This window comes from Protobothrops mucrosquamatus, unplaced genomic scaffold (assembly GCF_001527695.2).
Source record: "Protobothrops mucrosquamatus isolate PMUCROS unplaced genomic scaffold, P.Mucros_1.0 scaffold85, whole genome shotgun sequence".
Classification (NCBI taxonomy): domain Eukaryota; kingdom Metazoa; phylum Chordata; class Lepidosauria; order Squamata; family Viperidae; genus Protobothrops; species Protobothrops mucrosquamatus.
Window position 1 is genome coordinate 496,338 of NW_015386462.1, and position 25,993 is coordinate 522,330.

Genomic DNA, 25,993 nt, shown 5'->3' on the forward strand with positions numbered 1-25,993 from the left:
GGCAGATTTAAAAGTGCTAGTTGATTCTGGATGCTCCCGATGTATTATTAGCTTGCCCTTTGCCATGAAATTGGGTATACGAGCAAAATTGCTCTCCAAGCCCGTGAGGTTTGAGCAAGACTATAAGGGTCTCAATGCTGTGAGTGTGGAAAACAAATACCCCCTCCCCTCCTAAAGGACTTATTAACCCATCTGGCTAAGGGGAGTGTCTTCACTAAATTAGACCTGAGAGAGGCATATTACCGAGTGAGAATAAAGGAGGGGGACGAGTGGAAAACTGCCTTCAACTGCCCCATGGGGAGCTATCAATTCAAAGTCATGCCATTTGGACTACAGGGGCCCCCAGCTGTATTCATGCAGTTGATTAATGAGGTCCTACATGATCACTTGTACAAAAGGATTCTGGTGTATCTTGATGATATCCTGATATACAGCACGAATATGACTGACACATAAAGCTGGTGAGAGAAGTGTTAAAGAAACTATTGAATGCCAAGCTTTATGCCAAATTGTCAAAATGTGAATTTCACCAGACCCAATTAGATTATCTTGGTTACAGAATTTCCAACGAGGGCATTGAAATGGATCCAGCCAAGGTGAAAACTATAATCGAATGGCAGCCCCCAAAGACCTGCAAACAGCTCCAGAGCTTTCTAGGTTTTGCCAACTTCTATCGTCAATTCATCCCCTCTTTTGCCAAGATTGCCCTACTCCTGACAGAATTACTCAAAACAGGGAAAAGAGGAGGGATGCCGCGACCGGGCCAACCACTAGAATTTAAAGAGACTATTTGCTGCTAAACCGGTCCTAACCCCTGCCCAGGGGAGCCCTTTGTAATTCAAGCCAACGCCAGCGATGTGGCAGTTGGAGCTGTATTGCAAAAGAACAAAAGTAGGGTCCTGCAACCCTGCGCCTATACCTCTAAGAAATTTACTGAAAGCAAGCGGAGATGGGCAATCTGGGAGAAAGAGGCCTTCACAATTAGGTGGGGGCTATTAAACTGGCGATACTATCTAGAGGGGAGCAAGGTGCCTGTTGAAGTATGGACAGATCACAAAAACCTAGAGGCACTGAAAACTCCCCGCAAATTGTCCCCAAAGCAAGTACGGTGGGCACAGTACTTTAACCATTTCAACTTCACTCTAAAGTACATACTGGGAAGAATAAACTTACTAGCTGATGCGCTATCAAGATTGCCCCAGTACAAAAGTGAACGCAAAGAGGTTAATGAGGCAATTATCTCCAGTCCAGAGTGCCGCTCAACTCACGCCTCGCAGAGTCCCTAATCCTGATGACCCTGGGGTAAAGAAAATAAAACAAGAGCTCCTCGCTGATCAATGGTTCAAAGATAATCAAACCTCCCTAACGTGCAGGGATGGCTTGGCTTACAAAGAAGGGAAACTATATTTGCCTGAAGCCCTCTGTCTTAATGCTCTCAAACACAGCCATGATGTTAAACAGGCTGGACACTTTGGATATCTAAAAACTCTACATCTCATCCGCCGGCAATTTTGGTGGCCGGGGCTGAAACGGGATGTGGAAAACTATATAAAAAGTTGTACTGTATGTGCCACAATGAAAAGAATCCCAGGGCCCTGGGTTACTGCAACCGGTAGCAGACCCTTCTCAGCCATGGGAATAGCTATGGACTTTATAGTAGACCTACCTGAAAGTAGAGGAAATATTGTCATCTGGACTGTGATAGACCTGTTCTCGAAGCAGGCTTATTTCATTGCCTGCAAAGGACTCCCATCTGCCCAACGACTGACCAAATTGTTCCTGAAACGTATCTACCAGCTGCATGGCGTCCCTAAGCGAATAATTTCAGACAGGGGGGTGCAGTTTACAATGAAATTTTGGAGGAGTTTTCTTAAATTAATTGGATCATCCCAAGGCTTATAATCTGCTTTTCATCCAGCTACTAATGGGGCTGCAGAATCCGCTAACAAAATGGTGGAGCAATATCTCAGATGCTACGTTTCCTACCAACAGACAAACTGGACTGACCTCCTCCCTTTTGCCGAAGTGGCTTACAATAATTCTGTTCACAGCAGTACCGGCTACACGCATTTCAGAGTAGCCACAGGAAAAGAGTTCAGCCCAATACCTGAATACCCTCAGGTGCCATCCGCCTCCCAGACATTTGATCAATGGGTGAGGGGGTGGGAAGAAGTTTGGAGAAACATGAAAACTGCGTTAAAAAAGTCTTCCTAGACCTATAAAAAGCAGGCTGATAAAAAGAGGGCTCCCCAAAGAACATTCCAAGTTGGGGAAAAGGTTTATCTTAAACTAAATATTTACACCTCAAATTGCCAAGCAAGAAATTGGAACCAAAATTCTTGGGGCCTTTTCCCATCGTAAGGATCATCAACCCCATCACAGAACTGAAACTCCCTAGGCTTTTGGGGAGAGTTCACACTGTCTTCCATTGCAGCTTGTTGAAACCTTATTGGGACTCCACTTTAAGACCTCCCCCTAAGAAGGCACCCGGGCCCCTCGTAGTTGTGGGACAGACTCACTATGAAGTGAAACATATTCTTGACTCTAGAATTTTTAAAGGGAAATTGCAATACCTACTACAATGGGATACCCGTTGTCTGAAGCCACCTGGGTGAAATCCAGTGAGGTGAAAGCTGACACTCATCAAAAGATTTCATGCGAAACACCCCAACAAACAAACAAATAGTCCTTAACATATGCTTTTGTTTACATTACAGGATCTGTCCTTTTTGTAAGAGGGGCCGGATGTCAATGCTGCTAACATTGGATGTTCTTGCTTGACAATATATGAAGATGCAGACATTTTCTATTTAACCTGTGTATTACTTTTAGAGTAAAAATTAGATGGTGCTGGAAAGGAGCAGGGAAAGAATGTGCTTGTGTTGTTAGCCATAACAATATTTCAGTAGCGTATTCTTCAAGGCTAGTTGTAATAAGAGGAGATAAGTGCTGGCGCGTTATGGAACAGGAGGGAAAGTTCATACTTCAAACCAATTGGAGAATGTGATTAATGACTGTTAAATGAAGGAGTGAGTTATGCTTAGATACTGTGTGTTGGGGGAGGAGAATTCCAGATTTTGGCTTCTCTATGTACGTGCTGAAGCTATGTTGCAGATTAAAGATTCTTTAAGTTAAACAATGCCTCAAAGTTCTTTGAAGAGCTTCTTCTTTCGGAAACATGACATCAAGCTTTGGCATATTCCTCTACTTTCTTTGCCTTAAATGTTGATACTTAGTAACTTTTGAGTTTTTGATTTTCTACCATCAGAAGGCAACATTGGAAAAGTAAAATAGCCTGATTATGAAAGATGCTAATTTGTGCGGAAGAAGCACTCACACAATAAATTAATTTCCCAATATAGGAAAATGAATTTTTATCTTATCTGTTGGTCAGGCTTCTTATTCTTTCCAGTCCTTTTAGGGCACAACTGCAACTAATATGACAATAAAAAAAATCTCTAATCACAGTATGAAAAAAACAGAATAAAATTACCAGTCCTGATAATAAGGGCCTAAGGTTTTTCTAGAGGCATGGATATCCTTCAAATAGGAAGCAATATTCATTGCACATATCTAGGGTTCCTTTCTCAGCTGCGTGTGAGGGAGACAAGTACGTACCGAAAGGTGATGGATTAGAAACATGAGTAATTCAAATTGAAATGCCTGTTTTGGAGCCAATAGAATTTAATAAGGAACCACCTGCTTTGAAAAAAGCCATTTATGTATTAATCTCACAATGCCTTATAAATGTAGACATTGAGTCTCCTTCACATTTCTAAAGGGGAACAATCCCCTAGTCTAAAGGGGAATATTTAGGAACTAGTGGGTGTGCATCTACTCTGTCTTTGAAGATTGGTGAGAGGAAAGAATTTGGGGAAAAGCATAAAACCCTTCCCCCCTTGGTCAAGAAACGATACAAAACATACACAATCTCTCGTCTTTAAATCTAAAAAAATGTATTTTGCTGGGGCAATTTGTTTTAAGTTTTGGAAATAAAGGATTTAAATTTCATTTTCCCAGATCTACTAAGCGGTGACTCTCAAGAAACCAACCTTCATATTGGATTCCCCTCAAATGTATTGTTTTAAGGATATATTGTATTTTGTCCATGAAAAACAAATTATTGTCCATGAATGATCATGTCCTGCTTTGATTTGCTTGATGGATGTGATATTTTTGCTATCACATCCATTCTGAAGTTCCTAAGTTATGTAAAGCCCCCAATATCTTGGGTTAAGTGATTCTCATGGTGAACACAGCATTATTGATAACAATTATTCTCTTGCAGTTCTTGAAAGGGAATCTGCTTTGATTTAGAAGTAGCAAGTAATATTTTGAGTTGTCATCTATAGACATGGAAGAAGCAACGTATCAGGGAACTGACGTACCATAGTCTATACCTTAGGACAGAGGCCCCTAACCTTTTAGGCACCAGGGCCCGGTTCTGTGGAGAGATATTTTTCTGCGGCCGAAGGGACCATGGTTTTGTGTGCTGCCTGCATTCTGTGGATGCTTTACACGGCCAATGTTGGGGACCCCTGTCTTAAAACATTTTTTTCTTTCCATTTAACTGTGTCAGATTCTTGGAGACTGCCTAGACAAGTCCCTGCAGTTTTCTTGTCAAGATTTTTCAGAAGTGGTTTGCCACTGCCTCTTTCCTAGGGTTCAGAGAAAGTGACTAGTCCACAGTCACCCAACTGGCTTTGTGCCTAAGGTAGGACTAGAATTCACAGTCTCTTGAGTTTTCTCTAGCTTGATGCCTTAACCACTACACTGACTCTTACCCAAGTCCTAAGCAAGAAATCAAAAAGTGCCCGGGATCTGTGCAAAAATTATGAAAATTGTTCCTTTCTATAGAGCTAGATTGAATCTTGTCTCTTCAGGTAAACAATTAAAGTTTTTTCAAATTTCTAAATCTTTTTATACAGATTTCTAGCACTGCATCTAAATATATGCATGCACGAGTCAAAGAAAGGTAATTTTTCTTGTAATTGCATACAAAATCATATGTACAAAGACAGACCAAGTTACAGAGGAATGTGATGTTTGTCATAGAAAAAGGGAGTGGATACAGAAGCAAATAATCAGAATTCGTATATACATGAATGTCTTACAATCACAGATGTGCTACCTTCTTAATCCATTAGCTTCAAAAAAGCCTGGGAGCTGAGCACAGTCCAAGAAAACAAAGCAGTCAGATAAGGCATAAAAGAAACAGTTAAGAGAAATAGAACTGTTATCTAGGATGAAGGAAGGGAAATGACTGGAAGGAATGAGGAGCCAGATATCATAAAGATCTGGTTATGCATTCTCTCCTTTCTGGGGCAAGAGAGAAAATTACCCTATTATGTTGATTTCTTCAGTACACCAGCCATGCAATATTCACATTTCTCAGTGGATACAGATCAAACTCTGCAAAGTTTCTATTGAAACAAACCATAGGACCCTTTAGTACAGTGTTTCTCAACCTTGGCAACTTTACGATGTGTGGACTTCAACTCCCAGAATTCTCCAGCCAGTGTTGCTAGCTGGAGAATTTTGGGAGTTGAAGTTCACACATCGTAAAGTTGCCAAGGTTGAGAAACACTGCTTTAGTAGTATAAAGCCATGATTATCTTAGGTATATAAGCAATGGGGGATCCTTGAAATATTTACACTACTGTTCCCACAATGTTTCACCACTGGCTATACTGGCTTGTACTTATGGAGCTGAGATACTAGTTGGGGTCTACCAATTTTTCCCTTTACATAAAGGGAAAAAACAGACCAACCTATCAAAAATAGTCCCATAAAAAACAGAATAGAAACACAAGTTAAGAAAGGCAAGAAAATGGTAAGCGAGCACCTGTCCAGCCTAGACGAGTTCAAATCACCAGGACCAGATGGATTACACCCCAAGGTTCTCAAGGAACTGGCAAATGTGATCTCAGAACCACTGAACTATATTTTTCAAAGATCTTGGAGCACTGGGGAATTACCGGAGGACTGGAAAAGAGCTGATGTAGTTCCCATCTTCAAAAAAGGAAAATGGACCCAGGAAATTACAGACCTGTCAGCCTGACCTCAATACCTGGGAAGATCCTGGAAAAGATAATCAAACAATGAATCAGCGAACACTTAGAGGCAAATAAAGTCATTACTAAAAGCCAACATGGGTTTGTCAAAAAAAGATCATGCCAGACAAATCTTACTGCATTCTTTGACCAAGTGACAAAATTAGTGGATCAGAGGAATGCTGTGGATATAATTTACTTGGACTTCAGTAAGGCATTTGATAAAGTAGATCACAACCTACTACTTGACAAGATAGAAAAATGTGTGTTAGACAGTATCACCACCAGATGGATCCGTAGCTGGCTGACCGGCCGTACTCAGCGTGTGGTCCTCAATGGAACCGCATCTACATGGAGGAAAGTGTATAGTGGGGTGCCCCAGGGCTCTGTTCTGGGCCCAGTGCTCTTCAACATCTTCATCAACAATTTGGACGAGGGGATAGATGGGGAACTCATCAAATTTGCAGACGGCACCAAGCTGGCAGGAATAGCCAACACTCTAGAAGACAGGCTTAAGATACAGAAGGATCTGGACAGACTTGAACACTGGGCACTATCTAACAAAATGAAATTCAATGGTGAAAAAAGCAAGGTTCTACATTTAGGCAAGAAAAACCAAATGTACAGGTATAGTATAGGGGGTACCTTGCTCAATAGTAGTAACTGTGAGAGGGACCTTGGAGTCCTAGTGGATAATCACTTAAATATGAGCCAACAGTGTGCTGCAGCTGCCAAAAAGGCCAACACAGCGCTAGGCTGCATTAACAGAGGGATAGAATCAAGATCACATGAAGTGTTAATACCACTTTACAATGCCTTGGTAAGGCCACAATTGGAATACTGCATCCAGTTTTGGTCACCGTGATGTAAAAAAGATGTTGAGACTCTAGAAAGAGTACAGAGAAGAGCAACAAAGATGATTAGAGGACTGGAGGCTAAAGCATATAAGGAACGGCTGCTGGAATTGGGTATGTCTAGTTTAATGAAGAGAAGGACGAGGGGGGACATGATAGCAGTGTTCCAATATCTCAGGGGCTGCCACAAAGAAGAGGGAGTGAAGCTATTTTCCAAAGCGCTTGAAGGCAGGATAAGAAGCAACTGATGGAAATTAATCAAGGAGAGAAGCAACCTAGAACTAAGGAGAAACTTCCTAACAGTTAGAACAATTAATCAGTGGAACAATCTGCCTCCAGAAGCGGTGAATGCTCCAAGACTGGAGTATACCATTTGTCCAAAATGGTATACTGTTTCCTGCCTGAGCAGGGGGTTGGACTAGATGACCTCCAAAGTCCCTTCCAACTTCATCATCATTATTATTATTATTATTATTATTATTATTATTATTATTATTAATTGGGACAATGATAAAAGTGGTTGGAAGTGTATAAATTTGACTTAGGCTCTTTAAAAAATTCTGCTTTTTCAATCATGTTAACATTTTGTTAATGAGTTAAAACATTACACAAAACAATCTGTTACAGAACAGGTAGTTGTAATGCAAGCCCTTGCATGGCAATCCAAATTTATTGAACTACTGATGCTAAGTCATACAAAATTGCACCACTTTTAATTAAGGCTTTTAGTTTACATTTGGCCACCTCAAAGCAGTTGTAACATTAGGTTGTCAATTTAAATACTGTGGCTCCCTGTTGGATTTTACACGCAATCTTTACACCCAAACAATGCATACAAAGCAACAAGGCATTGTTAAATAAATCTGCAAAAAGGTAATTACTGCAACCTAGGCCTTGGGACCAATTACACATGATTAAAATTACTTCCCACATTCACATCCACAGTACTCGTCCACCATTTAACATCTCAACCAAAACGTTACACATGTAAAACAATCACTAACAGGCAAAAGTACTAAACCTGTATATTTGGTATTGCAAATACACTTATGCATGAGCAAGCAAGGGAATTCACAGTGAGAATCTACAGCTGCAGAAGCCCAGAAATGATTTACAAAAAATTGTTAAATCATTAAAAATTGTTTTAAAATATACACTTCTTGTTGTAGACCCCCACTGTACACACAACTATAAACATTGTTCCCTATGTAAACAAGGAAAAGGAAACATACGATAAAAGGTTGAAAAATCTGGACATTTCCTTCCCAACAGATATTAAAGGCAATGTCTTTAGACAGACATTATACTGAAAGGACTCATTTTAAAGACACTAGTTCACTGTCTCCACAGGTTTTTTTAATCCTAAAATTAAAAAACTATATAGTTGTTGTGTTAATCAAAGCGCTTTTGTACAATACAATGATGATCCTGTATTTTTTTTTAAAAAAAGTTACAATAAGCTACAAATACCAATGAAGCAAAGTTATCTGGAGTAGTCTATATAGGAGGCTCTTTGGACTTTCTTTTATTATGCTAAAATAGTGGTGCTTTTAGGATTTACATTATTGTACTATCCAATAGGAAGTATGGGGTTTGTTGCAGTATACAGTACAGATTTCATACATGTACAACATTGGTAAATGAACAATGTCTCTCACTGGTAATACTGGATGTAGGCTCTGGTTTTACCAGTTGCATACACTTAAGATTATGTATATGTAAAAATCTCTTGTGACTCTGGAAAGTGATTAGAATGTGCAAACTGATGTAGCTGTCATCATTTTATAAGGGTACCACCACAGGAAAGTCCATTTAAGATGTTGGCAGGTTTAATAAAGTTGGAATGCTGGCACTGTTGTAGTCAGCAACAGTTCTTCAGACCTGTAGCAAGGATAAACAACAGAGAATTAGTTGCTACATTTACCTAAATAGTTAAAGAGAACTCCTGTTCTTAAATTTTCAAAAGCATTAAATAGTTTTATTTGTCTAACTTGGATTACCTACTACTCTTCAATTAAACTTGATTCAATCACTCAAGCATGGGGTCCACAATAAAGATGAACTTGCAGGAGCTCCTTGCAGCCAACAGATTTTATGAAAAAATGCACTTGAAATTCTTTTTATTTACATTATCCTTTTTATTTAAATTAAGCAGAAGGATATTTTACCAGGTCAAAATTGAAGGAATACATCCAATATTGCATTCACCTTCTATAGGATTCTCTTCATTTTCCTCCCCCCCCCTTTTTTGTAAACCCCAATCTTCTAACACAGGGGCCTTCAAACATGGCCCTTTTATGACTTGTGGACTTTAATTCCCAGAATTCCTCAGCCAGGCACGCTGGCTGAGGAATTCTGGGAGTTGAAGTCCACAAGTCATAAAAGAGCCAAGTTTGAAGACTTCTGTTCTAACATATATTTATATATTCAGGAAATGAGGAGTCCATTTTTCCACTGGCTGGTGGACACCAACAGGTAAAAAGTTCAAACACCAGCTCTACAAATACCAACCTAGTAATGAAGCTTATTTAACTAACAGAAAGAACAAAAATGCACAGAACATAAGCACTTCAAGGTTAATAGGCCTGAATAAAAAAACTGAACACCAAATAAAAATATTATTTTGGGTTGTGCTGTAACTATAAGAGCAAACAGTTGCTGGTTAAAATAGGAGGTGTTATTATTTCAAGATAATGTAGCAAGCATGGTACAATAATATTTATTCAACTTTGAAAACTTCAGGAGATAATTATAAAATCTAGGAATTGTTGTGAGCTGCTTTGAAATATTTAACTGCTAGGTAAAATATGACTTAAAATAAAATGCTGCTGTACTTCAATCAAAATAGTCTGTCAAATGAGGTGGGTCGGAGGATTCTTCTCCACATTACAAAGCATCTTACATTATTAGCATCTGTTCTAGAGAGCTTGGGGGGGGGGCAGAAAGACAGAGAGGAGAGAAAGTACAGTTCTTTTGTTCCAGTGAAGTCCACTAGTCTGATACTGGATATTACCCAGTTGAGAATTTTAATTAATTCTTTCTACAGCTGCTAAAACTTCTAGTAGTAACAAACTAATCCGATTTTCTGAGCATTAGTCTCTGCTCATCTTAATTGAAACCTAATTTCAAAATGGGTATCACTCTCATACAAGCAGTCGTCACAAACAAGTTACTTTAGTGAAAATGCTTATGCTTCATTGAATATCAAATGGATTTTTTTTAAAGGATGAAACTAAAGAAACAGGCCCAGGAAAATTTCCAAAGTATTTAAATCCAAGCAGTTTTACCATTAGAGATTTGTATAAAATGGAAATAACATCAACATTGAGATTCACTTCAAATTACATTTTTAGTATTGTATTTTCACCAAGCTTTAGTATAGTTCTAAAGATATTTTGAAGCATTCAAAACAGGCAGCACATTTTAAAAATTAAGTAATTCTTGGGATGCACTTTATTATGAGCATTATAAATGAACTGATCAATAAAAATGAATTAATCAGAAATGCACATTTTAAACTAATCTAATTATGCAAAAAAATCAGTTTAGTCCCACCACCTAGAAACCCATAGCTTACAAGTGTTCCTTGATGTTTGGTATAACTTTGGTGGAGTGTTCCTTCATGGATTGTTCCAGCACTAAGATGGGACATTCTGAATGTTCTGAGTTTACAATAGGCCTATTTCCAGACCAGAGAGCTTCTAGAGGGCTAATCTGTGAGCCAAAACCTTTTGTGATGATGAGAATATTCTTATTTTGGAGGTGCCTTTATTCACTCGGGAAAACTGGTAGTACCCACAAGATTTCAATGGTCCAGCATTTGGAAAATGGAACAATATTTTGATTTAGAGAATACTGAAATGAGAAGGATGTTGATTATCTTTGGGAAAGGTCAGGCACCTCTTTAAGAATGTCATGAAAGGACAGCAAACTGTTAGTCATGAAATGACTCATACTTCTAGGGAAAGAATATCTTTAAAATCTTATAGCTCAATAAACTTATTTTGTGTTAGCTTGCCAACATAAGGAAATAGGACAGGTTCTGAAGGTTCATGTAACTTAATCTACTGAAGTGAGCCTAGCTGTTTCTCCTTTAGACATTTTTTTTAAAAAATACAATATTTTTATATATTTTATACATTATACATTTATACAAATACAATCAATTTGACTGATAAAAGAAATTGTTCTTACCCTGACCTACCCATTTTTCAAACATGGCCTTCTGTATAGCACACAACTGAACGTGAGATTCTACTCAACAGTGATTATTCCTATATTTTGTTGTTTTTAATTTGCTTAAATACTATTTATACTTTAGAAAATATCTGTACTGGTATTTAAACATTTATGGTTATAGATAGGCTAATTCTGCTAATGCATCACAAAACAGATTTTATTTTTCATTCTTATTATTAGATACTAGAATACAAATTATGCACCTTGCTAATTCTACTTATTAGTAGAATAGAACAAAACAGAATAGAATAACAGAGTTGGAAGGGACCTTGGAGGTCTTCTAGTTCAACTCCCTGCTTAGGCAGGAGGCAAGTTGTTCCATTGATTAATTGTTCTAACTGTCAGGAAATTTCTTTTTAGTTCTAGGTTGCTTCTCTCCTTGATTAGTTTCCATCCATTGCTTCTTGTCCTACTTTCAGGTGCTCTGGATAATAGCTTGACTCCCTCTTCTTTGTGGCAACCCATGAGGTATTGGAACACTGCTATCATGTCACTCCTAGTCCTTCTTTTCATTAAACTAGACATACCCAATTCCAGCAACCGTTCTTTATATGTTTTAGCCTCCAGTCCCCTGATCATCTTTGTTGCTCTTCTCTGTACTCTTTCTAGAGTCTCAACACCTTTTTTACATCGCGGTGACCAAAACTGGATACAGTATTCCAAGTGTGGCCTTACCAAGGCATTGTAAAGTGGTATTAACACTTCACGTGATCTTGATTCTATCCCTCTGTTAATGCAGCCTAGAACTGTGTTGGCTTTTTTGACTGCTGCAACACAACTGTTGGCTCATATTTAAGTGATTGTCCACTAGGACCCAAGATCCCTCCACAGTTACTACTATTGAGCGAGTTACCACCTATGCTGTACCTGTGCATTTGGTTTTTCTTGCCTAAATGTAGAACCTTGCTTTTTTCACCATTGAATTTCATTTTGTTAGATAGTGCCCAATATTCAAGTCTGTCAAGATCCTTCTGTATCTTAAGCCTATCTTCTGGAGTGTTGGCTATTCCTGCCAGCTTGGTGTCATTTGCAAATTTGATGAGTTCTCCATCAGTACTGTTGAACAGTACTGGGCCTAAAAGAGAACCTTGAGGTACCCCACTGCATACATCCCTCCATGTAGATGTTCATTTGAGGACTACACGTTGAGTGCGGTTGGTCAGCCAGTTACAAATCCATCTGGTTCTGATGCTGTCTAACCCACATTTTTCTATCTTATCTAGTAGTAAGTTGTGGTCTACTTTATCAAATGCCTTACTGAAGTCCAAGTAAATTATATCCACAACATTCCTCTGGTCTACTAATTTTGTCATCTTGGCAAAGAATGGAATAAGATTTGTCTGGCATAAACTTTTTGATAAACCCATGTTGACTTTTGATTATGACTTCGTTTGCTTCTAGGTGTTCACTGATTCATTGCTTATGTTTTCCAGAATCTTGCCAGGTGTTGAGGTCAGGCTGATAGGTCTGTAGTTTCCTGAATCTATTTTTTTTCCTCTGTTTTGAAGATGGGAACTACATCAGCTCTTTTTCAGTCCTCTGGTAGTTCCCCGGTGCTCCAGGATCTTTGAAAGATATAGTTCAGTGGTTCTGAGATCACATTTGCCAGTTCCTTGAGAACCTTGGGGTGTAATCCATCTGGTCCTGGTGATTTGAACTCGTCTAGGGTGGACAAGTGCTCTCTTACCATTTTCTTGCCTATTTTAACTTGTGTTTCTAATCTGTTTTGTATGGTAGTTTTTGATAGTTGGACTGTTTTTTCCCTTTGTGTAAAGACGGAGGCAAAAAATGAGTTAAGTAGTTCTGCTTTCTCTCTGTTGCTTGTCACCTTTCTTGCCACTTTCTCCCACTAATGGATCAATCGTTTGACTTTTTGTTCTTGTTTTTTACATGTTGAAAGAAGCTTTTTTTTTGTTAGTTTTGACTTCTGTCGCAAGCCTTATTCATTTTGAGTCTTAGCTTTCCTGACTTCATCTTTGCCGACTCGGCCTATTTGCTGATATTCTGCCTTTGTTATGTGCCCCTCTTTCCACTTTTTATACTTGTCCTTTTTGTCTTTCAATTTATCAGACAGTTCTTTTTTATTAAAGTTTTATTAATTTTTAAGAATTACAGTCTTTAGTGCTTAGTAAATATGTTGTCTGGGTTCAAATATTTAACATTAACTTTGTCAATATAAATCTGTTCAATACTACACAATCCAGCATTTTTTTCCTGATCCTCCTTTCTTCTCCATATTTTTTCCATTTTCCCTTCATTACACCATTACAATTTTTGGTACTGTTAATGCATACAAAGTTAGATATAAGTATCTTCATCGTATTTTACTAATATCATACAAATAATATCTATTCATAAATCAATGTCAATTCATTAATCAATATACTGTTTTTTGTATTCTTGTTAAAGTTTGATTTTCCATCAGTATTTGAAATATATCAGTTATGAATTCCTCAATATTAAACATTTATATAACTGAAAATTTTATTCAAATCAATCCTCCCCTTATCTTTGTATTTCCCATATCAAAAAAAGAAAAAAATGCTAACTTAATTCTAAATCCTAATCTTTCATTATAAAAGTGTAATTACATCTAAAATTCTTCTGTTCTTTTAATCTTATTCAAAGAAGTATTTAAACCTATAATGCCCCATCTAAAAGGTCAAATCTTCTGTTTTTTAAATCTGACTCTCGCTTTCTTTCTTTGCCAAGTTGCTTTCCAAGCAAGGGCAATTAGATCGCCCAGGGGTTTTCTTTCTATTTTTGTAACAATTGCTTGGCATGAGGAAGACAATTTAGGTAAGGTATTTTTTGGGGGGGAATTCCACCCATTTATATTCCTTAAACAACTCCCAGTTTCTTTCTCCCTCCATTTCTTTTCATTTCCTGTCTCACAAGTTGTGACATTTCCCTTAACAGCTCTATATTCCTTTTTTAAACATATTTTTCCTTGCCATCAGATATATTTTGCAGACCTAAGGGGTAAAAGGTCTTTTGCATTTTTGTTGTTATAGCTAAGTCTTGCAGTTCTTTTATCTGTTCCATCTCTAAATCCATTTCCTGTTTCATCTTCTAATTTCTAGATTTTTTCATACTTTGTGGTCGTTATCTGGGAGCTTTCTAGTTTTAGATTTAATTTGGAGATTTGCTCATTTATATTGTCTAAATTGTTTTTAGTCTCATTATGATTTCTTTTTATATCCTCTTTGCATTCAACAATTGTTTGGTGAATTAGCTGTCACATAGAATATATTTCTTTCTGAAAGAGGTTTGTTTTTTCTTGGGGCATCATTCCTGCAGATTAATTTTCTGGTCTTTATATGTATCCTTTATAATCCAATAGATTCCAAAGTATAGGTTCTGTTATGAAAGCAATATTTTATAGTAATCCCTTTTCTCAAGTATCCCCAAAATTGTCAATCAGGCAAGGTTGTAATCCACAATGTTCGAAGTGTTCAAAATGTTCAACCTCTCTGAAACCAGTCCAAAAGTCTCTCCCAGCCAAGCGTAGTCCAAGGTCAATTTTTTCTCTCTCCCACTAGCTCTTGAAATTAAAAGTCCAAGCTCAGTAGATATTTATAGTCCAAGAAAGTCAGGATGATAGGTATGCCACAATATTTTCCTTTATTGCCAGCTGTTCTCCCAGGGTAGAAATCACCAAGCAAAGCAAATTATACTGCTATGCACAAATCCACCACTAGATGTCACTCAAAGTCCATTTTCCACTCTTAAAACAAAGGATTTCTTATATTTTGCCTCAATGTTTTTTTTTCCAAAGAGAAAATCTTAACAATTATCTCAGTTCTCAAATTTATCAAAACTGTACTTTGTATTACTTTCACTTCAGTATTATGTATTTCTGTCCCTCATAAATTTAAAACGCTGCTTCTGTTCACATCTGGAGGTTTTAGGCTTCTTGGGGGCCTTTCCCACAAAATTCAGTTGTAAAATAGTAAAGAAAGGATTAATAATCTCACCCAAGCCAAACATGCTTTTTATGACATGCTAATTAAAGCTTTTGTTCTTCGGTTGTCAGCAGCTAATAGCCGGTCACAAAGGTGTGGCTGATCTTTCCCTTGCCGGTTTAGAGGGCTTTCTGGGGTTCAAACAGAGAGACTGCTATCTCTCCATGATCAACAAGGCACCCCTTCTTCCTCATCGCCTCTTCGGGGTAACGTTAGGCCCTTTTCAGGGCCCCCTAGCAGGGCAAAATCGGGCGTGGAAGGCAGAGCCTTGCCTTCCTGTGTCCATCTTGCTGTGACGCAAAACTGGAAGTCTCTTATCAGAGAGCTCTTTATGCAGCCATGTTGGTTTCTTTTGAGAGCTGTTATTTTTCTTCATTGGTATTGTGCTAGACTGGGATTTTATAATTTCATTTTTCAAAATTTCCCAAGCTTCTTGAGTTGTTTTCCCCTTGAGGATTCTCATCTATGGAATCCTTCCCAAGCTCTAAGTTTATTGAAATTAGTTCTCTTAAAGTCCAAGACTCTAGTTTGACTATGTTCTATTGCTTGTGCTTGCATAATCTTGAATTCCAATATTGCATGATCACTCCCCCCTAAGGTTCCTATGGCTTCAACACCTTCTATCATTTCATCTCTGTTAGTGAGAATTAAGTCCAATATGGCTGACTCCTAGTTCCCTTCTCTACTTTTTGGGAGACAAAGTTGTCTGCTAGGTTTGTCAGGAATCTGTTTGATCTTCCACTTGGTGCAGAGTTTGTCTTCCAGTTGATGTCAGGGTAATTAAAGTCCCCCATTACTATTGTGATGTGCTTCCTACATACCTTAGTTAACTGACTAGCAAAAAGTTCATTTATTTCCTCTGTTTGGTTGGGTGACCTATAGTATATACCTATGGTAATGTCATCCCCCCCCTTTATATTGACCCAAAAGCATTCAAGACAGTTTTCATCATTGTTGTGCTCTATTTCGGTAGAGATGTAGTTATTATTTGGTCTGTTTCTTTTAAATAATTTAAATCCCTCTAGCTGTATGTTCCATTTGTCGGTTTCATCCCACCAGGTTTCCGTAATGGCAACACTATCATATCTGCCTTCATTTAATTGAATTTCCAATCCACCCTGTTTATTGCTCATACTCTGTGTGTTGGTGTATAGACATTTGAGTCCTTTATGACTGACCCTGTGTTTACTTTTTACATAACCTGTGTGGTGCCTAAGTTCCCGTACTTCCTCCTGTTTGATTAGTCTTGGTATGGCACTCACTATTAGAAGCTTGATTTTGCTTGACAACAAGGTTGATATTCTTACCTGCATAAACATCTATGTTACATGCACTGATAACCCTATTAGGTTTAGATTGCTGGGGACAGAAATGTTCTATTATCAATTAACTCCCTGTCCCCATTGTTTAGTTTAAATATATGGTTTGTTGCAAAGTCAACCAAATATTCAGATTAGTTTTGGCCTTTTTATCCACCTATCAAATCCTTCCCAAGGACATGACATAGGCAGATGTTCATGTCTGATGAACTTAGAGGTACCATCGTACAATGCAAGCTGTTCCGAGTGAAGCTCCCTTTGGCAATTGACTGATGATGAATTCGTCAATGCCGGTGGTATTCAAGTGGTGCTTCCGTTGTTTTGGGATTGCAACCAAGGAGTCTATTACTATAGATACATATAGGAGGCATATTGTTATTTAAATGATTAGAAATACTTCAAGAAGGATTTAAAGAAATTGATAGACTATTTTATAATTTATCACGAGAATAACTTTTACAGTAGGCTATGCTCCACTTGCAATCTTACCTGGCTCAGTGCTACAGTACATACATGTATTAAAGTAACTGACATGATGACTTTTTGCGTGCTTTTCCAGGCACAGGAGTTTTTCTGTTAATTTGTCGCACAAGGTCATAAAAGATCTGTAAATAAGAATTAATTTCATTTAATACAGAAGTTAAATCCTGTTACAGATATCTTGTAATGCATTAAGCTGAATTCTGATTAGCCTTAGTAGCAGTAGCTATTTTAATATTAGCAAAGTTGTTTCTAGTGAGAAAAATCAAAAAGTGAATTTTTCACAAGACTATTTCCTATGAACTCATATGACATCAGCTAGGCTTTCATAAATGCAATTTGCCTGAGAAAACCATCCCCATTTTTTGTTGCACATTCTTGGACTAAAACTACAGAATTCTCTGTAATTGCAGAAATTTATATAAATTATAAGACAGCTCCTTCTCTAGTTTCTGTTGGACTTTTGCTTTTGTCTTCTGTGAAATCCAAGGCTAAAGTGCCCTTATTATTTCTCCCAGCTAAAACATTTATAAAAGTTTAATTCATAATTAAAAATCATAATTTTAAACTTCTAAAAAGAGCATGCACTAAAAGCACTGTATTAAATAATATCTACTTCATCATTCTGTTTGAACACAATTCCCAGACTTCACTTAAATACTACTAAAATTAATGATTAACATAGCTCACTGAATTAATCATTTTGAAACAAAAATGTTTTACTTTTTAAATTGGAAAGGAATATACGGCCATTAACATTCACAAATACTGTTGATGATAAAGAGGTGGGCCTCGGACAAATAAAAGTATTATAAATACTTTATACTCTTTACCTCATTAACATTTATCTTTGATTTTGCAGAAGATTCTAAAAATGCACAATTATTCCACTGCCTTGCTAAATTTTGTCCTTGTTCCTTTCCCACAACTCGTTCATCTTCCAAGTCACACTTATTGCCAACAAGAATCATAGGAACCTAAAATGACAAAATATTGTATATGCATTAAAATGATATATGATTTACTGAATGGCTATTAGAAATTGGGTATTATAAGAAAAACCAATTAAATGCATTTTAAAAGTAAATTATTTGAGAATTAAACAGTTAAGTTTATAGTAGATGTTAGGTTCTTGAACTGTCACAGTGATCTTCAGCAAGCACATTATAGTTAAAGTGAAAGTAGGAACTCATAACTATCAGAGTGGGCAAGAGAAGAAACTATTCTTTTTCAGTATGCAGGAAACAAAAAAGTCTCAAGAAATTGTTGTGGCTAAAAGGCAAGCATGTACAGATCAATATTTCATTTCTTTAGATAGCCAAGACTAGCTGAGGAAGAGGGATAAAAAAAGAGAACAGTTCACCATTTAACTTACTACTTTTTCTCTACATCAAACTTGGATTCTACAAAGCCAAAATCATGGATCCTAAGGAAATATACCAAACATTACATAAAACTGAGATGAACTTCAAGCCTTAATTATGCATTTGAGAATTGTGGGTTATGATTTTGTAACACCAGCTTCTAAACAGAAACTATAATTTCTGTTTTATGTTAAAATGCCTCAAGTCTCAACAGAATGTATAGAAAATTGAACTAAGAAGGATATGGGAGCTGCTTAGAACAAAGTGAAAAAGGCACAATAGAACATATGCAAAAAGACACATGGAGGAATGATGAACTAGCTATAAATGACAAAAAAAGTACATAAAGGAATGGTGCAAAAACTTAACATCAGAGAAAGATAATGAACAGTACACACAGGCAGAAAAATATAGTTCCAAAACATATAGCAGAGGAAGCAGAGGAAAGGATAATTAAGAGAAAATTATCAAAGAACCTAATCTACATATGTAAGAATTATACAGCAATTTCATAAATATTAAGGATATACAATAAATTGGAATATAATGCCAGCTTATAATAATATTCCTACTGACTTGTTAAAAATTATAGTTTTTATTCTGTGCTGATTTATAATAATTGGAGATAATTATTTCTACAAAAATAGTTCCCTTGAATTGAAACTAATATATTAAATTATATTATTCTTATGAAAGTTGATAGTATAGCAAAATGAAGGAAGTAACTATCAAAATCTGTGGGGAAGAATAAATGTGGTAGTATATTTTGAAAGCTACGTCTACGCTGGTTACTATTGAACATTTTTAAAAGTTAAAACTTTATTAATTCATCTCTAAGAAACAATCACCCAGGATTTTTCTTTCAGTGATAGTTTTCATAAGAAAATTGTGTTTTCAGTTTTCTTGATTTTAATGTATTTATTTAATGATTGGACATATTTGTTAACTACAACCCTACTTCATCAAATTACAAGCCAAAGATATTACAGAACTTTCCATTTTAGTTTTCAAGTTTTAGATTTTTTCTGTTCTTATGGCAATTAATGTTTCCAGATAAACAGATGCATTTGTTCAATAAATAGTATTACAGAAAAATGCAATTTGCTACAATTATTCCATTTTTATGTATATTCTTGGCTATTTTAGTCATTTTAAGATTCATTTGAACTTTCTGATGCAATGTAATTTTAAAAACATTTGTAATTTCTTTCTGCAAAGAATGCTGTTACATGGAGAAGGTTTTAATAATCCAGCATATAATTTTTGGTAACCTGCTGACACAAGAGTTGAAGACTACCTGAAAACTACAAGAGGCCCTTATTGTAACCGTAGGTGGGGCTATGAACCCAAATGGCAGGTGGAGGCTGCTGCCAGACAGGAGATCTGCGGGGCGGGGTGAAGCAGGGATGGTGGGGATCGAAGAAAGCCCCTCCAATGACCGATGTGGCTGTTGCGATGTAGCTTATATTAGGTGCACGCTAAAAATCATGCTAGGGCTTATTTTCTGGGTAGGTCTTATTTTTGGGGAAACACGGTACTTAATATATTCTTTACATCTATCTTCATGCAAAAGGAAAAAAATGTTACTCACATCATCAGTGTCTTTGACTCGAAGAATTTGTTCTCGTAGATCCTGCAAATCATTAAATGTGGATTGTGCTGTGATGGAATAAACTAAAGCAAATCCTTGACCATTTTTCATGTAGAGGTCTCTCATTGCTGTAAACTGTTCCTGTAAATACAAAGAGAAATGGAGAATTCAAAACTGGCTTGTTTAGAAAGTCAAACTGACTTGTTATGAGTATGTTCCTTTTAACATCAATATTATTATTTACACAAGCAACTATTCTTCAAACACAGATCTATTTACAGGTAATCCTTGACTTATAATCATTCATTTAGTGACTGTTTCAAGTTACAACTATTGAAAAGAGTAACTTATGACCATTTTTCACACTTACAACTATTGCAGCATTCCATGGTCATGTGACTAAAAATGTGGATGCTTCGCAATTGGTTCATATTTGTGATGACTACAGTGTCCCGGGGTCATGTGTCTCAACACTGCAATATAAAGCATAGCTATTCCAAGAAGCCCTAGGCTTGCAGCATGAAGGGCAGTGACCCTATGGTGCATGGTGCAGTCACCTTAGGAAGTCCCAGCCCTGCAGGATGAAGCATAGATGCTCCTGGAATGTGGTGCAAAGCATAGTTGCCCCGGGAGTGTGGCTTTCTGGGTGGGCTGTGCTCTACACTCCAGTGCTATGCTGGAGTTTCTTGGGATGGCTGGACTTTGTGCAGTTGTATGGGGCTGAGGCTTCCTGAGGCAGCTGCAGCTTCAGACAATAGGGATTGCTGTGATTGCTGTTGCTAAGTAATGCAGTTATGTGATATCATTCTTTATGAGTGTATCATTTAGCATTGGAAATTGTGGTACCAATTGCTATTGTAAGGCTAACTATATACAAGATGCAGCAAACATATCAAATAATTGAAAGAATCTGAGTGGACAAGAGAGATGTTTCAACCCCATGCCAGAACTAACCCCTAATGAACCGGCGATCCCATCACTAAAAGAATGGATGGAACAATTACAAAACACCTGGCCAATTGTTAGAAAAGCACTAGATGAAGCTAGGCATGCATATAAAGCACAAGCCGATAAAAAGAGGGTTGAGCCTACACCATTCATTATAGGAGAAATGGTGTACTTATCTACAAAATACCTAAAATCCCTACAACCCTGTAAAAAACTTGGACCAAAATATATAGGGCCTTTTCCAATTAAGAGAATCATAAACCCAGTAACAGTAGAATTAGAATTACCCAAAAATCTTAGGCAAATACACCCAATTTTTCACTGCAGTTTGCTGAAAAGAGAACATCAGTCACCCTTACGGCCAAAAATCCCCCCCCACCCCCAATCATGGAGGAAGGAGAACAACACTTCGAGATAAAGGAAATCCTAGATTCTAGGAGATATCATGGGGCAACTCAATACCTAGTAGTATGGAAACACCTCCCTGCCTCACAAAATGAGTGGGTCCATAAATGTCATGTCAGAGCCCCGAAGCTATTAAAGAAGTTTCATACAGAGTATTCTAACAAGCCAGACTAACTTTTATACCTCTTTTGTTCTCTCTTATTTTTAAGGGGGGCAGGATGTCAGAATCCAATTATATTTCATTTATAGCTACCTACTCTGAAAAAAAACCCCATTTCTTACTCTCTGTGGATTCTATCATATTACGAAAGGGGAGGAGGAAGCAAGGGGGTTTTATGACTCTCACTTCCTTCATTTAAACTACAAAGGACTGGATGATCATCAAGAGGACTGACCATAACAATATGGCCATCGCCTTTCATCTACTCTCTCTCTGAAGTCTCCCTTTTGCCGGCAGTGAGGGAAAAGGGGTGGAACAATGTAACGCCTGGGATCTGGAAAAAGAGAGGATGAGTGATCGTCACCCGGAAGGACTGTGGGGTGGGGGCTGCTTGGGAACACTTAAAACATTGAATGGTAGGGGTTGATCCCTCAGATCCTGTCTAGAACGCCTGCAATCATTTTCTCTTAATAAAGATGCCTGTTGGAAGAGATATTCCAAGAGTTCTGTCTTCTTAAGATGTAAAGCGAGGTGGGTCCTTACATTCGTGCTGTTTTGTAGTATTACCTCCATGAATTGAAATAATTTCATTTCCTCTCAATCCTACCTGCAGGAGATTATTGCATATTTACATTCTCTGTATTTCTGCTCTCCTGTCTACATAATTCCCACAAACTGGGGTGAAATCTTCCTACAACTACCAGAACCTTGCCATAAATATTATGGCAAAAATTGAACCTACAATCATTTTTAAGATGCAGTTTTCATAACAGATGGATCATATATTATTAACTGTAAAATAATGTACTATATTGGGTCCCAGGAATATTTGTTCACTTTTGTCCTTTTATATAAAACATCACTAATGAATAGAAACTGAGTCATATTACTCTTTGATAGATACACATCTTTTGATTATCTTAAAAAATTAATGTTTCCATCTTCCATCAAGTTCTTGTCTTTTCAAGGGGTTTCTTTCAAATTATTCAAATTTTAGTGCTTTTTCTTCAAAGATAATTATTTCTTAAGAATGTATTGTAAAATGATGAAATGACATTAAATGAACTCTAGTTTCCCAACTAGGTAGAAATAATACCAAATTTAACATCATTGTTATAATGTACACAGATAACACTTATGTGTACCCAGCAATATAATAATAATATAATAAGCTGTTGAAAGCACCAAGGATTCCTCCAATCTTTTATACCAGTTCTAGGAAACTTGACTGATGGAGAAGGGAAAAAGAATACTAGTCAAATGCTAACATTCTATGTAATATCTGAACCCTTTTTAAATGGGTACCAAATATCAAAATACTAGTGCAACTGAAATGTTAAATGCCGATCCAATCACCTTTCTAAACTGAAATTTTAATTTGCCAAAGCTTACAATTTCTCATTTTCTCTTTCCTCTTGAAATTAGTCTTACTTTCCAGTAATGTTGTTTGTATGCTTCTAACTAAATAATAGGAATAAAAATAATTTATGTTTCCTTAAGTTACATACTATCTGAAATCAGAAATACTGGCAAAACCTTATTATGAAAGTCTCCCATTTTATTTCATAAAATTGTACAATAGCTTTATTTTACATACCGTTCCTGCTGTGTCTAGGATTTCAAGCATACATTGTTGAGAATCTACTTCAACTTGCTGTCAAAAGAACAGAGGCAAATTTTTATTGAAGCATAAATAGTTTCTTGCCTTTATTAGTTATACCCACAATGCATGGAGGTTTGCTCTTGTCATACTCAAAGAAGTTGGCAAGCTATTAAAGTGTAAAGGTTTATATAATATGATAGCAAAATGATTGCTACTGTAATAAATCTTGTTGCAGATTGTCTTATTCTTCTCTTTTCTTCCACTTTATCCAGCATTATGAATTTCTAACAGCAATTTCCGAGTTTTTCTTGAATTCCCATTTCTTTACATCCCTTTCTTTCGATCAATAGCTTTTGAACTCCACATGCCTCTTTATTACTCTATCATGCTTACTTCTTTTAAGTGCTAGACTATTTTTCTTAATATTAAGTACTAAGTAAATGTATAATTTTTTTAAAAATGCACATACCTTTCTGTAGGAATCTTCTATCGTTGGATCATATTTTTCAACAAATATTCCTTGAACAAACTGTACAGTCTACAATAAAAGGCAGTGTGTACATAAATACACAAAGTTTATTTGAATTTATTTTTAACAATAACTCAAAGACTGGAAAGTTCATAAAAAATTCAGGACAAATAAAGCCATAAGTTACTATCAATGTTTTAAGCAGTTGACTTAGAACACTGGCTCACTAGTTTAAACTCATATTGAATTAAGAGCAATGCTTCAAAGGACTCATCAGCTAAAATCATCTTTATTATAATCATATTTTTATTTAAAATTAAGGCAATGCCAAAGTTCACATATATACAAATTATACTTACCTACAAATTATAAAATTAACATATTCAAAAAGATACTGAAACTGAAGCCATATTTATTTATTCAAGCATTGTAAAAGAGGAAAGTAAGAAAACCTAAGCAAATGTTAATATTAAAGTAGGTGAAAAGAAAATTCAGAATTTCACTTATGTCATTTATGCTTTTACCCCATACACATCTAAGTCAGTGAGTTTCCAGAGTTGCAGTTGTTTGTAAATTCAGTTTTACAATTGTTAAAATCCCAGGTTTTGAGATGTAAAAAAATCAGACCAAGATAAATCACTTCAGAATTTTTCTACCTTTAATATAACACATAAGCTGTATAATTCAATTGAAAAATAAACTGAATTCTTTTAGAGGAAAAAATAAGAATCAAAAACATGCAATAATGTGGTTGCATAAGTGTGCACACTGTCATATAAGAATTTGCTGTGTTCAGAATTAACCAATCACATTCAAACTGCTGTTAAATAGTAGTCAGTACACATCTGCCATCAATTACAGTAACTGATCAAGCCCTTATAAATTCAGCTGTTCTAATATGATTTTTCTGACATTTACCTCGTTGCCTCTTACAGCAAAAGCCATGGTCTGCAAAGAGCTTACAAAACATGAAAGGGATCTCATTGTTGGAAAGTATCAGTCAGAAGAAGAGTACAAAATTTTTTCCAAAGCATTGGATATATCATGGAACACAATGAAGATAGTCATCAACAAGTGGAGAAAATATGGTATAATAGTGACATTATCAAGAACTGGATGTCCTGAGACTTCCGGTTTTGCGCCCGTAGTGCATGGTCGCGTGAGAGTGGTTCTCCACTCCCCATGGTTAGTTTCATCCTGACAGGGGGACCCTAGATGGGTCCAAAGTCACCCCGAAGAGGTGACTGTGAAGGAGGGGTGCCCTGTTGATCACAAAGCAACGGCAATCGCTTCGTTTGATCCGGGGGAAGCCTTCCGAATCCGACAGGAGAAAGGCTAGCGTGAGATCAGAGTCTAGCCCAAGCTACTTGCAGTACAAACCTGAACATTGGTGAACAGTGTGCTTGGAATTGGTGAGAGTACTGTTCTTCTTTCTTCTATCTACTATTTGAATCCTTGAGAAAGATCCCCAAAGCAAGAAAACCTCCAGAAGTGAAGAGAGGGGACTATATCCCCATTCCCTTACAGATGGAAGTGGCAAATTAATATTAAGGAGGAAAGAGATATACTAAAATTTGATTTAAAATACTACAGTCTGGATAAATCTAGGAACTAAAAAACTGTCAAGATTATACCCTAAAGAGTTTTTGATGGAATTATAAAAATATATAACAAAAATAACTTTTTGATTGAAAAAAAAACTGAAAAAAGAAATAAGTGTTGACATTTAGTGGAGAATCAGAGAATAGAATACTAACAATAAGGACTCAGAAATTGGCAGAATGCCTAGAAACAAAGAAAAAGCTGTTCCTTTGAATTGCAAATAACCTTGAAGATAGGTGGGAACAAAGGAAGAGCCAGCTATAAGATTAAAAAGTGTCTGAAAGAAAAAAAAAGACACCTGGACTATTGCTCAAATTTAAGAACTGTTTATGGAAAAGAAAAACCTTGGCTTTTGGCTAATCTTTTAGAGGAGAATCTACAGGAAGGATTTAAAGTGGCTTACAACACTGAACTGTAATTTTGACTGACTGATAAATTGACTTTTGAATTAAAACATTGATGAAAGATTATTTGAAAGGGGGAGACAACATGGACAGCATACGTATCAAAAAATGACAGGATGCCACATTCAATATTTTCTCCTGAAGGACTTAGCCTGGAAAATCAAGGGCCTCCACGAGCAATACTTCAAGGCAAGATAAATACTTTCCAGGAGGAAATATATGTAATGTTAGGACAAATACAAATGACAATAGACTCAAACCACAAGGAAATTCAAAACAACTTTGATGATTTAAATAAGCATATTTCCAATCTAAATCTACAATTAAAAAACATCCAGGAGAGACTTCCGGTGGCAGGCGCCTTCGCTGGACGCAGCTGTTTGCTGCTCCCGCCTGTTTCTGCGTAAAAGCCGTTTTGACAGCCTGCATCAGCTGTCAAATGGCTTGATACCTTTCCCCTGGGCATAGGGGGAAAGGTGAGCTGCCCGAGGTAGGAGTTGAGTTCCCGAGTCGTCCCTTGTGGACGATGTAGGTGAG

At 36.8% G+C, this 25,993-nt stretch overlaps 1 protein-coding gene across 6 annotated transcripts in view; it reads right to left on the bottom strand.

Annotated features, from left to right (window-relative positions):
* Window positions 1-7,598: 7,598 nt before the first annotated feature.
* The window catches only part of RAP1B (RAP1B, member of RAS oncogene family), a 50,430-nt gene continuing 32,035 nt past the window's right edge, over window positions 7,599-25,993 (bottom strand). For all 6 annotated transcript variants that reach the window (XM_015812469.1, XM_015812467.1, XM_015812465.1 and 3 more), the window contains 6 exons: window positions 23,451-23,519; window positions 22,976-23,032; window positions 19,866-20,006; window positions 17,744-17,887; window positions 16,920-17,035; window positions 7,599-8,788 (listed from right to left, as the gene is read on the bottom strand). In XM_015812469.1, coding sequence (XP_015667955.1) covers window positions 16,949-17,035; window positions 17,744-17,887; window positions 19,866-20,006; window positions 22,976-23,032; window positions 23,451-23,519 — 498 coding nt within the window. In that variant the 3' untranslated portion in view covers window positions 7,599-8,788; window positions 16,920-16,948. The remainder of the gene's footprint in view (window positions 8,789-16,919; window positions 17,036-17,743; window positions 17,888-19,865; window positions 20,007-22,975; window positions 23,033-23,450; window positions 23,520-25,993) is intronic.